This window comes from Nicotiana tabacum, chromosome 15, assembly GCF_000715075.1.
Source record: "Nicotiana tabacum cultivar K326 chromosome 15, ASM71507v2, whole genome shotgun sequence".
NCBI classification, from domain to species: domain Eukaryota; kingdom Viridiplantae; phylum Streptophyta; class Magnoliopsida; order Solanales; family Solanaceae; genus Nicotiana; species Nicotiana tabacum.
In genome coordinates, this window is record NC_134094.1 from 43,075,191 (window position 1) to 43,087,735 (window position 12,545).

The 12,545-nt window shown below is 37.8% G+C and overlaps 1 protein-coding gene across 1 annotated transcript; it reads left to right on the forward strand.

The window, feature by feature from the left end:
• The first annotated feature begins 225 nt into the window (after window positions 1-225).
• LOC142169445 (beta-glucosidase 12-like) lies at window positions 226-3,817 on the forward strand. The gene is made up of 12 exons (XM_075230798.1): window positions 226-481; window positions 574-643; window positions 807-865; window positions 976-1,051; window positions 1,171-1,248; window positions 1,359-1,446; window positions 1,566-1,937; window positions 2,365-2,582; window positions 2,706-2,737; window positions 2,835-2,937; window positions 3,228-3,327; window positions 3,440-3,817. Exons 1-12 carry the CDS (start codon window positions 332-334, stop codon window positions 3,675-3,677), a joined length of 1,584 nt encoding a protein of 527 aa, XP_075086899.1. The 5' UTR covers window positions 226-331; the 3' UTR covers window positions 3,678-3,817.
• Window positions 3,818-12,545: the final 8,728 nt, after the last annotated feature.

Consider the following 12,545-nt stretch of genomic DNA (forward strand, 5'->3'; position numbering starts at 1 on the left):
TTATTACTGTTTGGGTCAATATTTGGTTTCTCTTAACACTTTCCTATTGCCCACGCCATCAAAGAACTTCTCGTTGGGTGCATCTATCTAACCCCCTGGTAGTTGGCTCCCCCTATTAAAAGTACCTAAGTCAAAACAAAACGTGTAATGTTTTTCGTACTTTTTCTAGTTTTTGAATACACGTTTAACTTGCAACTCTATATAAAGAGGTGAGCTTCAAAGGGAAGCACTCAGATGAACTCAAGCTATTCTTGGCCTTAAGACCATAAGCTAGAGAATTTCAAATCCGAATTGATTACATTATATAGAAAAAATAATTTTAGAAGAGACTATGGCAATAAAAGGATCTTTAGTAATTGCAGCAGAGTTAGCTTTTCTCTGCACATTTGCAATATTTGCCAATTGCATCGCCTCTACTTCGATAAATCGCAATAGCTTTCCCGATGGTTTTTTGATTGGTGCATCATCTTCTGCCTATCAAGTAGGTTTTCAGAGCATATACAAGTTTATATTTAACCTCAGACTCATTCAATATGAATTTCTATATTAAATTTCATTTCCTCTCCATTTCAGTATGAAGGTGCAGCATATGAAGATGGTAAAGGACCTAGTATATGGGATACTTTCACTCACAAATTTCCAGGTTTCCATCTTTCTTTCTATTTTTTTCTTTGTTTCTATTTCTTTGTCTCTTTTCTTTCGTTGTCTATTTTCTTCTCGATGTACTGGATGAATAGTCCATTATGATAATGACAAGAATCAACCTTTATATATCCTCATTTGTCTTAATTTCTTGGGCGTTGCAGGAAAAATATCAGAGGGAAGTAACGGGGATGTAGGAGATAACTTTTATCATATGTATAAGGTAACATATGTTCATCTTTTCAATTTCGTAATTCTCTTTTTAGTAAGACGAGAATTGTTTGGTTTTTCTTTATTTAAATCCGACTTTTCGATTGTGGAAATATGTAACAGGATGATGTTAAGCTCATGAAGTTTGTGGGGTTGGATGCTTTCAGATTTTCAATCTCATGGTCAAGAATATTGCCTCGTATGACCATTGATCATATCTTAAAATCAATTACTTAGATCATCGATTCAAGAAAATGCTTATAATTATATCTGGCGAGAATGCTATCACTTTTTGCTTAGAAGTTGTCCTTGATTCAGGTGGCAAGTTAAGTGGAGGAGTCAACAAGGAAGGCATTGCATTTTATAACAATCTCATCGATGAGCTTCTATCTAATGGTTTGTACTTTTATTTGTAAAATCAATCATAGTACTTTCCTTCTCTTTTTACCTTTTTTGGATCTTTTTCTTTTTCTCTTTCTCCTCTAATTGGGTATAAAAATGAACAGGTATACAACCATTTGTGACTATATATCATTGGGATCTTCCGCAAACACTAGAAGATGAGTATAGCGGCTTTCTGAGCCCTCTCGTTTTGTAAGTTCTTCGTCACTTGACCTTAATTTTCTTGAACTGTGCGACCACCTTATTTAAAAAGTGTGATAACATCATATAAAAAGTTAAATCTAAAAGCAAGAATGTTATTCAAATTGCAGGAATGATTTTGTGGACTTCGCTGAACTTTGCTTCAAAGAATTCGGAGATAGAGTGAAGCATTGGATCACTATGAATGAGCCTTATATTTTTACAAATGGTGGCTATGACTCAGGAAATTCTGCACCTGGTCGATGTTCCCCTTGGCAATCCAATGCTTGTGCTAACGGAAACTCCGCAACTGAGCCTTATGTTGTGGCACACCATTTGCTTCTTTGTCACGCTACCACAGTAAGTCTATACAAAGAGAAATACCAAGAATCTCAAATGGGAGAGATAGGAATAACACTTGTGTCGCAATGGTTGGTACCATACTCCAATAGTGAACTTGATGTCAAAGCAGCGCAAAGATACATTGACTTCATGTACGGATGGTAAGTATTACTTACGACGGATTTAACTTATGTAGACGGACATTTTTAAATGGTTAATACATTATCAATCTATTTTAACTTGTTGTACGAGGTAAGATGTCTTATATTTCATAATACTAATCTCTTTTTCTATTTACAAACGGTTACCCCGTGGTTATATTTTAATTGACGTACCGTAAGTGTATAGAAGTTAAACTCAAAAATTACTAAACATACTTTTGGTCATTGGCGAAGCCAGAAATTTTACGAAGCATGTTCAAAGTTTAATATATACATAATATAATTTTGTATATACTCAGTGTAATTTTCCGGCCACACCACTGCTTTTGGTTAATGAGTTAAATCAATCATAGCTTGTATACAGGTACAAGACTAATTTGAAGTTCAAAATCTTTCATCGTTAACAATAAAATCTTATTTCCTTTAGGTTCATGGATCCATTGGTGTATGGAAATTATCCTTCAATTATGCGTACAATTGTGGGAGAAAGGCTACCGAATTTTACAGCGGAGCAAGCTAAGATGATGAAAGGGTCCTTTGACTTCATAGGACTAAATTACTACACCTCAAATTATGCAGCTCATCTCCCTGCCGCAAACAATTTTAATGTCAGCAGTGCAACAGACCCTCATGTCCACGTTACAGGTAAGCTACTCGAAAATTGAAATAAATGGAACCAAGGAAAACAAAATAAATAAGGAAAATTTCAATATTTCCTCTGTATATAAATATATCTACTTATTTTGTTTTTGCATCTTCTGTTGTTAGGTGAAAGAGATGGAGTACCCATTGGGGATCCTGTAAGTTCTGCGCATAACTAGTAAAGGCTGAAATTAAATTTTAAATTATTATCAAAAAGATTTATATAATTTACGAGACATTTTTGGTGTGGTGCAGACTGCAGTGAGCTTTTTCTTTGACTATCCAAAAGGACTTCGAGATCTTCTAGTGTACACGAAGGAAAAGTACAATGACCCCCCGATTTATATTACAGAGACTGGTATGTCAAATTCTGTCATCTCTTTTCTCTGTACGAAATTTAATTTTAAATTTCGGAATTTACCCTTCATATGCATGTTCTTGAAACGATTAAAAATAATGACATATTTAAAATTACAAAATAATTTTCATGAGTCAAAAGCTTTTCTTTCTTTCTTAAACTTCATAATCTTATTAAAACAAAATGGGGAGTATATATACACACTTGCTCGGGCAAAGAAAAATGACATGACCTTCAACTTCTAATATTTATTGAGTCTATTACATATTAATATTTCCATGAATTTTCAGGAATGGCTGATCGTAAGATCGCAATGAAAGATGCCATAAAGGATCGTCAGAGAGTGAACTTTTATCGTGGGCACCTTTTGGCAGTTCAAGAAGCCATAGAGTAAGTGCATACAAGATCTTAAAAAACTTTTTATAATTAATTCATTTCAAGAACATAAACTAACATTTTGAATTTTGACTAAAAACATTTCTGTTTTATAATTACTTGGCAGGCTCGGTGTGAAGATTAATGGTTTCTTTGCTTGGTCATTTCTTGACACATTTGAATGGACTGACGGTTACAAGTTAAGATTTGGAATGTGCTATGTGGATTACACTGATGGATTAAAGAGATACCCCAAATATTCAGCTCTTTGGTTCAGAAAACACTTTCACAAGGAGTCTTTTAAACTTCACTATCCTAGGCGTATGAGCTCATGGATTCCACGCATCTTGCGTTCATACATGTGATCTCTATTTTTCAGTTACTTTACTTCTTTTGTCCTATTCTTTTTAGGAATTAAGTCTAAGGTTCTAGTTTGTAGACATGATGTATTTGTTCATTATTTTGTGAAAATGCAACTATTCAGTAGATGAATTCTTTGATTGGAGATCGTATGCTCTCATATTGTAATTTCAAACGACATTGAATTTTATAAAATAGACAAGTCAATATTGATTAGCGCCGAAAAAACTCTACATTGTGAGATACTTTTATCTAAGAGTTTACACAAAATATATATATTTACTTACTGTCGCCTGTAGGTATAAACTTTTTATACTATCCGGTCAGTTGTAACTCAATTACAGGTATTAATAATTTTTATAGAAAATTTAGATTGTGGGAAAATTTCACAAATATTCATCTAAGTATGACTTTTTAAACCAAAGTCACATACTTATGTTTTCTAACAGAAAAAATACAAAACATTCACCTATTTATACAAAAGTCACAATTGCCGGAAAACCTATAATTTTTCGGTGCAACTTTTTTTACTCCACATCAGTTTTTTTTAATTTCTAATTTAATAAATATTAAGACAGTTATGAGAGGATCGACTCGACTCAACCCGAATCAACGAAATCGTAAATTTTAATGGATGAATTTTTTATTCTAAAGGAGTTTTATATGAAAGAAGTTTTGTAAAATTATGTGAGGTGAATCTAGTATTGAAATTGCCCGGTAAGCAGATTTGTCAACATAAGGGAAGGCTTAGGCATAGCGTAACGACTCGAGCGGTCATTTTGTGTATTTGAGCCTCGTTCCCCTATTTGATGTTTCCCGTATGCTTGTTTATTATTTTGTGACTTGCGGGGATGGTTGATTTTGTTTCAGGAAGGTTTGGGAGTGAATTGGAACACTTAGGTTCATTTTTGGAAGCTTAAGTTACAAGAGTTGACCAAGGTTTGACTCTTGATTAAATGACCTCGGATTGGTGATTCGGTGGTTCCAGTAGGTTTGTATGGTAATTTTGGACTTGGGCGTATGTTCAAATTTTGATTAGGTGGTTCCTTGAATGTTTTGGCTCTATTTGTCGAAAGTTGGAAATTTGAAGGTTTGGATAGTTCATAGGTTTGACCGGGAGTTGACTTTAATGATATCGTGCTAACGTTAATGTTTTAGGACTTGGAATAGGCTCATTTAGTGCTTTGAAACTTGTGCATGAAGTTTGGCTGGAATCCGAAATTTTAGGCATGATTCAGACTGGAAAGTTTGGAAGTTAAGAGAGGAATTTTGATCTTCGATTCATAGATTTAATGTTATTCGTAGTATTTTGAGCATTTGGATAAGTTTGAATAATATAATCAAACTTGTTGATATGATTCGACAGGATCTCAAGGGCTTGGGTGTGTTTTAGAATAATTTCGGAGTATTTTTTGTGAATTTGAGCAGAACAGGTTCTGGTGCGATTGCACATGTAGCCAGGTGCGTCACACCTTGCGGAGCCGCTTGTGTGGGGTTCTTGTTTGCAGAAGCGGGTTTGGAAGTAGCTCAGGTTGATCGCATCTACGTTGTTGTTGCGCAGGTGTGGGACCGCTTGTACAAGGGTGTTTGCGCAGAAGCGCATCCGCAGGTGCGGAAGATATTTGCAGAAGCGAAAGTCATTTGATTGAGGTGATCTCGAACCTGTGAGTTTTTTGTCGCAGATACAACATTGTAGAAGTGACCAAGTTGTCCGCAGATGATAAAATCACTCGCAAAATATTATATTTCGAGGGTTTGGATTAATTTTACTATTTTTGACTTTTAGGGCTCGGCGAGAGGCAATTTTGGAGGAGATTTTCACCATACTTTTGAGAGTAAGTGATTTCTACTTGAATTGGAAAATATATCTTGTTTTCCTACGGTTTTATCACACATAGATTTTGAAATTTGAAAGAAAATTTTGGGGGTTTTGCCAACAATTTGGAGAATGTAAATTGGAAATTTGGGAGTCGATTTGGACTCGATTTTTGAATCTAATCACATATTTGGACTCGCGGGGTTATGGTTAGTTGGGATCTACCCCTTGAATTGAGTTTTTACCATGTGTGCTCGGGTTGACTTTTATTATCTTTTTAGAAATTAAATAAAGAATAAAGCTTTATCGTTTGAAATTGATTCATATACCCTTGTTTGACATTATTGAGTTATGTTTTTGCTAGATTTGACTCGTGAGGAGACCGATTTGAGAGACAAGGGATTCTTAGAGTATTGTGTCTCGCTCGTTCGAGGTAAGTACCTTGCCTAGATTTCGCTTAAGGGTATTTCCCTGCAGGCTATGATATTTTTTTCTATGTTGGCAGTGACGCATATACGAGTTTATAAGCGTATATGCGTGCACTATAGTTACTCATGATTCAGGTAAATTTTGGTCTATTATATGCCTTGTTTTGCTGTCAGGCCTCTTGGATACCATGTTTCCTACACTTTTGTATGACTAAGTGAGCTATTATTAATGCTAGAAATCATGTATTGATTATTGCTTACCTGTTTGAGACATGATAGGCCTATTTTTCCTATGTTGAGCTATTTGCCTTAGCCGTAGTCATATTTTTTAGTCGTGATATTATATCCGTGTGTTATATCTCTATCTCTATGTACTCTTTCTCATATGTTGTTAGCGTCCTTGTATGCGTGACACGGGTTTGACGTGAGTTGTTCCATATCGGTATATTCTGTGTGGTGTTTTGGTTTTGATACTATGATATATTGGAATATTGAGACTTAAGGGGATTGATGAGTGATCTTGGGCCATAGAGCTGTGTTGATATTGATAGTGAGGTAACGCTTGCATCAAGGGTCCATATTGGGCTGAGTTATATTGATCGTTGACTTTTGATCCAATCAGCGTTTGAGCTAGGATCAGCCCCATCCGGAGTCATCAGGTGATAACCCATGTTACTTCGGGCTCTATGAGTACATGCACACCACATGTGCTTAGTGAGGAACTTATGTCAAGTACCCGTATAGTGCTGATGTTGTGTGTGCAATAATTCAAGGGTACTTGTACTAGCCACCGTGAGAGTGATGAGAGTATGAATGTGGGTTATTCGTTCCAGGCACTATGAACGTGCTAAGATTGTGTATACTTAATAATTAAATTGTGATGTTATTGATTTTGGCATGTGTACTCGACATGCATGCATAAAATTGTATTTTTCTCATGCTAATTGATATTTCATGTCCCTATTTGACGTTTTGAGCATGAAATCATAGTTTATCTCGTCAAATCCATGTCTAGGTGATTTTTGTGAAAAGGTCTATGCCTTGAATAATATACCTGAAAAGCATGTTTTTTTCTCCTCTTAATGTGTTAGAGTTGAACCTATTATTATTTGAGCTGCTTTTTCCCTTACATGCCATTATTATGTTGTTATTGTTATTGGTTAGCTGTTAAAATTTGCATCTAACTTTTCCAACCTCATCACTGCTTTCAAGCTAAGCTTAAGCTAGCTACATATTGAGTACATGGAGTCAGTTGTACTCATACTACACTTTACGCTTCATGTATAGATCCAGGTATTGCTGATAACGGTGGTTGCTAGTGAGCTTGTCACGACCCTAATTTTCCTCCGTAGGATGTCGTGATGGAACCTAGTCTATAAGACTAGGTAAGCCTAACATACAAATCTAACTGAAATAATGATAAATCTTTCAAATTAACCAACGACTATCATAAAAAGGACTCCGCAACTCAACAGAACAATAGTATCTACTGAATAGCCCTATACAATAGCATCTATAAAAAAGGAAAATAAAATAGAACTATATAGAAGGTGACTCCGAGGCCGGCGGATACTGGCATGTATACCTTTATGTCTCCGATCCAAGGTTGACTCACGGGTGCCTAGGCTGATAAGAAGTACCTGGATCTGCATAAAAAGATGTACAGAAGCGTAGCATGAGTACACCATAACACAACCCAATAAGTATCAAGCCTAACCTCAGTAGAGTAGTGACGAGGTCAGGTCAAGACCCTACTGGAATAAATAAGAAAACCTGAACATGTATATGACAGTATAATAATGAAAAATAATGGAAATGATACAATGAAGAAATATAACAAGAATAGCTATACTGAACTAAGGCAATTAAGACATCACGAAAGAAATCAAAGAATAAAATGCCAAGGAAACGATGCAAACAAAACACAAGTGATGTAATTGAAAGGTATCAACAATCAACAAGAATAACTACCGAGGTACCACCTCGTAGTCTACTTTCACAAATCAAATCACAGTCTTTCCTTATATCACAATGGGAGCCTTGCCTTTAGTTTTGAAAATTATTTCCCAAAATAGCTACCCGCGTTTTAGCCGACCTTATCACACCGTGTGGCTTCAAGTAGTTCTCCTACTAGCAACATGCGTATCAAGCCCACCTTCAAGTAGTTCCCCTACCACCACATGCGTATCAACATCACAACATATCACAAATCCCACCTCAAGTGCCCAATACCACAACTTGCCAAGGAAGTCAACAATAATAGTGTTTCCACAATAAATAGCTTATGGCTCAACCATAATATATACAAGAGTCTCAACAATGGAAACCAAATGTGAATAAATCAACAAAATGGTATTTCAACAACTTTACAACTTTGCCTCAATGTAAATCACGACCTTTATAACTTCAACACTAAAATTCAACAATAAATTATTTCAAGAATAACAACTTCAAGTAAAGGAACTCAACGGTTAAGTAATGAATGAGGAATTGAGGGAACAATACTTCAACTAAGTATGTAAAGATAATTAGCAGGTAAGAGATAAGACAAGTATTAACAATATCAAGTAAAGCAAGCGAAGATAGACTAATGATGATGAATATAACATGTTATGACAACTCAATTAAAGGCATGGAAGAATCTACATAGCTAAAACCAGTCCATTACCACATTTTGCCCATGTACACACTCGTCACTTTGCGTACACGACTTTCACATATCATAATTAACACAAAACAACACCAATTCTAAGGGGTAATTCTCCCACACAAAGTTAGACAAGAAACTTAACTCAAAACACGCTAACTCAATCCACTAGTAAGCCTTTCCCGTGATTATCCAACTCCGAACGGCTCGAATCTAGCCAAAACAACTTTATACCATAAATACAAACTATTGGAAGCTATTCTGAACAATAAAGTTGAAATCGTTAAAGAGAAATAAAAAGTCAACTAAAAAAGTCAATTGCAAGCTCGCGTCTCGGAACCCGACCAATCTTAAAATATCCGAACACCCATTCGATAACGAGCCCAACAATACAAGAATTACTCAAATCAGACCTCAAATCGCCTATCAAATCCCCAAAATTCGGTCCATAAAGTTTCACAATTTTTTCCCAAATTTTCCAAATCAAATCACTAATTAAATGACAAAAATAACAATTGATTCATGTATATTAGACAAATCCGAGTTAGAATCACATACCCCGATGATTTCCTCAAAAATCCCTCGAAATGTCGCCACAAACCGAGCTCTCTTGGTCAAAATATGAAAAATGAAATAAACCCTCATCTCTAGCCTTTTCTACCCAGCGATATCCGCTTCTGCGGTCAAACTGTCGCACCTGTGACCCCGCACATGTGGAAAAATCCATCCGAAGGTGCGGTTCCCACTAAGGCCAGGTAAGTCCACTTCTACTGTGAATAATGCACACCTGCGCGTCCGCTCCTGCGGAATATGGGCGCACCTGCGCAACCGTGCCTGCGGAGGGACTCCGCTTCTACGACCCCAGGCCTGGCTAGCCCTTTCCACTTCTGTGATGCTTCACCCTCACCAGCGAGTCCGTACCTGCGGCCATTCCCACAAGAGGTGCGATAACACCAAAACAGTAGTCCCTCAGCAAACAACTAAGTCCAAACATAGCCCGATTTCAATCTGATTCACACCCGGGGCCCCCGAGACCCCATCCGAATATACCAACAAGTTCCAAAACACATAATAGACCTGCTTGAGGACAAAAATTACATCAAAACTAATGCCGAATCGTACCAAAACAACTCTGATTGATCTCATTTTTTGCACATAAGTCATAAATGACATGACAGACTTATTTCAACTTCCGAAATTGGAATCCAAACCCGATATCAATAAAGTGAACTCCTGGTCAAACTTCTCAACCTTCCAAACCTTCAACCTTCTAATTTTCGCCAATTCAAGCCGAAACTACCTACAGACCTCCAAATCAATATTCGGACATGCTCCTAAGTCCAAAATCACCATACAGATCTATTGGAACAGTCAAATCTCCATTCGGGAGCCGTATACACAAAAGTCAAACTACAATCAACTCTTTCAACTTAAACTTCCAATTTTGGGACTAAGTGTCCCATTTCACTCCGAAACTCACCCGAACCAAAACCAAACACCCCCTGGAAAGTCACATAACCACAATAAGACATAGAGGAGGCAATAAATGGAAGAATGGGGCTAAAATACTCAAAACCATTGCCCGGGTCGTTACATCTTCCTCCTCTTAAAACGAATGTTCGTCCTTGAACGAGTATGTACTCATACCTGAAGTGATGAAAAGATGAGGATAACAGCTACACATAACATGCTCGGTCTCCCAAGTCGCCTCCTCGATTGGTTGATCCCTCCATTGAGCCTTCACTGACGCAATGCTCTTTGACCTCAACTTTCGGATCCGCCGGTCCAAAATGGCCACCGGCTCCTCAACATAAGACAAACCATTGTCCAATTGGATTGAGCTGAAATCTAACACATGAGACGGATCACCGTGATACTTTCAGAGCATAGAAACATGGAATATCGGATGAACTACATCTAGACTAGGTGGCAATGCAAGCTTATAGGCCACCTCACCAATCCTCTCAAGAATCTCAAAAGGTCTAATATACCTAGGGCTCAACTTGCTCTTCTTCCCGAACCTCATAACACCCTTCATAGGAAAAACCTGGAGCAAGACCCGCTCTCCAACCATGAATACAACATCACGAACTTTCCGATCTGCATAACTCTTCTGTATTGATTGAGCTGCACGAAGCCGATCCTAAATCAACTTAACCTTTTCCAAAGCATCCTGAAACAAGTCAGTACCCAATAGCCTTGACTCACCCGGCTCAAACAAACCCACAGGAGACTAACACCGCCTCCCATACAAGACCTCATACACAGCTATATGAATATTCGATTTGTAGCTGTTGTTGTAGGCAAACTCTGCGAGTGGCAAGAACTGATACCAAGAACCCCCAAACTCCTTAACACATACACGAAGCATATCCTCCAATACTGATGCTCATACTTCACCTGCTGATAATTTAGGCACCGAGCTACATACTCCACTATGTCTTTCTTCATCCTCCTCCACCAATAGTGTTGCCTCAAGTACTGATACATCTTAGCGGTACCCGGATGAATGGAGTACCGTGAAATATAGGCCTCCTGAAGAATCAACTCACACAAACCATCAACATTGAGCACACAGAGCCAGACTTGCATCCATAAAACACATTCATCCCCAATAGTAACATCCTTGGCATCGCCGTGCTGAACCGTGTCCTTGAGGACAAGCAAATGGGGGTTATCATACTGACTATAACAACCAGACCGGTCTTTATTTGTACTTCGCCCAGAAGTTTAAGGGAATGAGTAGCTCCATATAATATATTATGACTTATGTGAATCATCAGTTTTGGTTTTTAGGTTATTCAGAATCGATTTGGAAGAATGAATTTCATGATTTACGCTTTAAGTTGGAAGAGTTGACCAAGTTTGACTTTTGTGAATTTGACCCCGGAATAAAGTTTTGAGGGCTCCGTTAGGTCTGGATAGTGATTTTTGACTAGGGTGTATGCATAGGTTTGCAATTGGATAGTTTTAGAAGGATTCAACACTAATTGGCGAAAGTTAGAAATTTGAAGAATTGGAAAGGTCATAAGTTTGACTGGAAGTTGACTTTAAGGATATCGGATTCAGATTGTGGTTTAGGGAATTGTAATAGCTTTGTTATGTCATTTGGGACTTGTGTGCAAAATTTGGATTCATTCTGGATTGATTTGATATGTTTCGGTGCGAGTTTTGGAAGTTGAAAGTTGAAAGTTCATTAAATTATAATTTGAGGTGCGCTTCGTCATTTCGATGTTGTTATGTGTCATTTGAGGCATCGAGTAGGTCCTTGTTACGTTATAGGACTTATTGGTATATTTGTACGGGGTCCCGAGGGGCTCGGGTGAGTTTCGGATATGGTTCGGACCATTTCGTCGCATGTTGCATTTGGCAAAGGCTGCTGGTTCTGGTGTGGCCGCATCTGCGAACAATTTGTCGCAAAAGCGACATCGCATATGCGGGGTCTTCTTCGCAGAAACGAGGTTTGACCTGGGCAAGAAAGATCGTAGAAGCGAAACTAAGGGTGTATCTGCGCGTCCGCAGAAGCGTAAGTCCAGCCGGAGAAGCGGTGTGTGGTGCAGAAGCGGGAGTTGGTTGCGCACCTGCATGTGCGCAGACGCGGGAAAAAGCGGGAAAACTTCGCAGATGCGGAAGGGCTGGCCTTCATAGGACTTCGCAGAAAGCAAGATTTTTTTGCAGAAGTGTGTCACGACCCAAAATCCCACCACAGGCATCGTGATGGCACTTAGTCTCCAAGACTAGGTAAGCCGATTACAATTACAATTCAAGCCATTTTTTTTATAATTGAAACCAACAGTGAAATAATTATAACACCTTCCCAAGACTGGTAATACTGAGTCACGAACTCTAACTGAGTACATGCAGTGATCCCCAAGGATCGAATATATAATACTGTTTGAATAAGAGTGGACAGTACAATAAAAATGAAAAGACTCCGGGGACTGCGACGGCCAAGCAACCCTACCTTGAATCCTTGCGATCA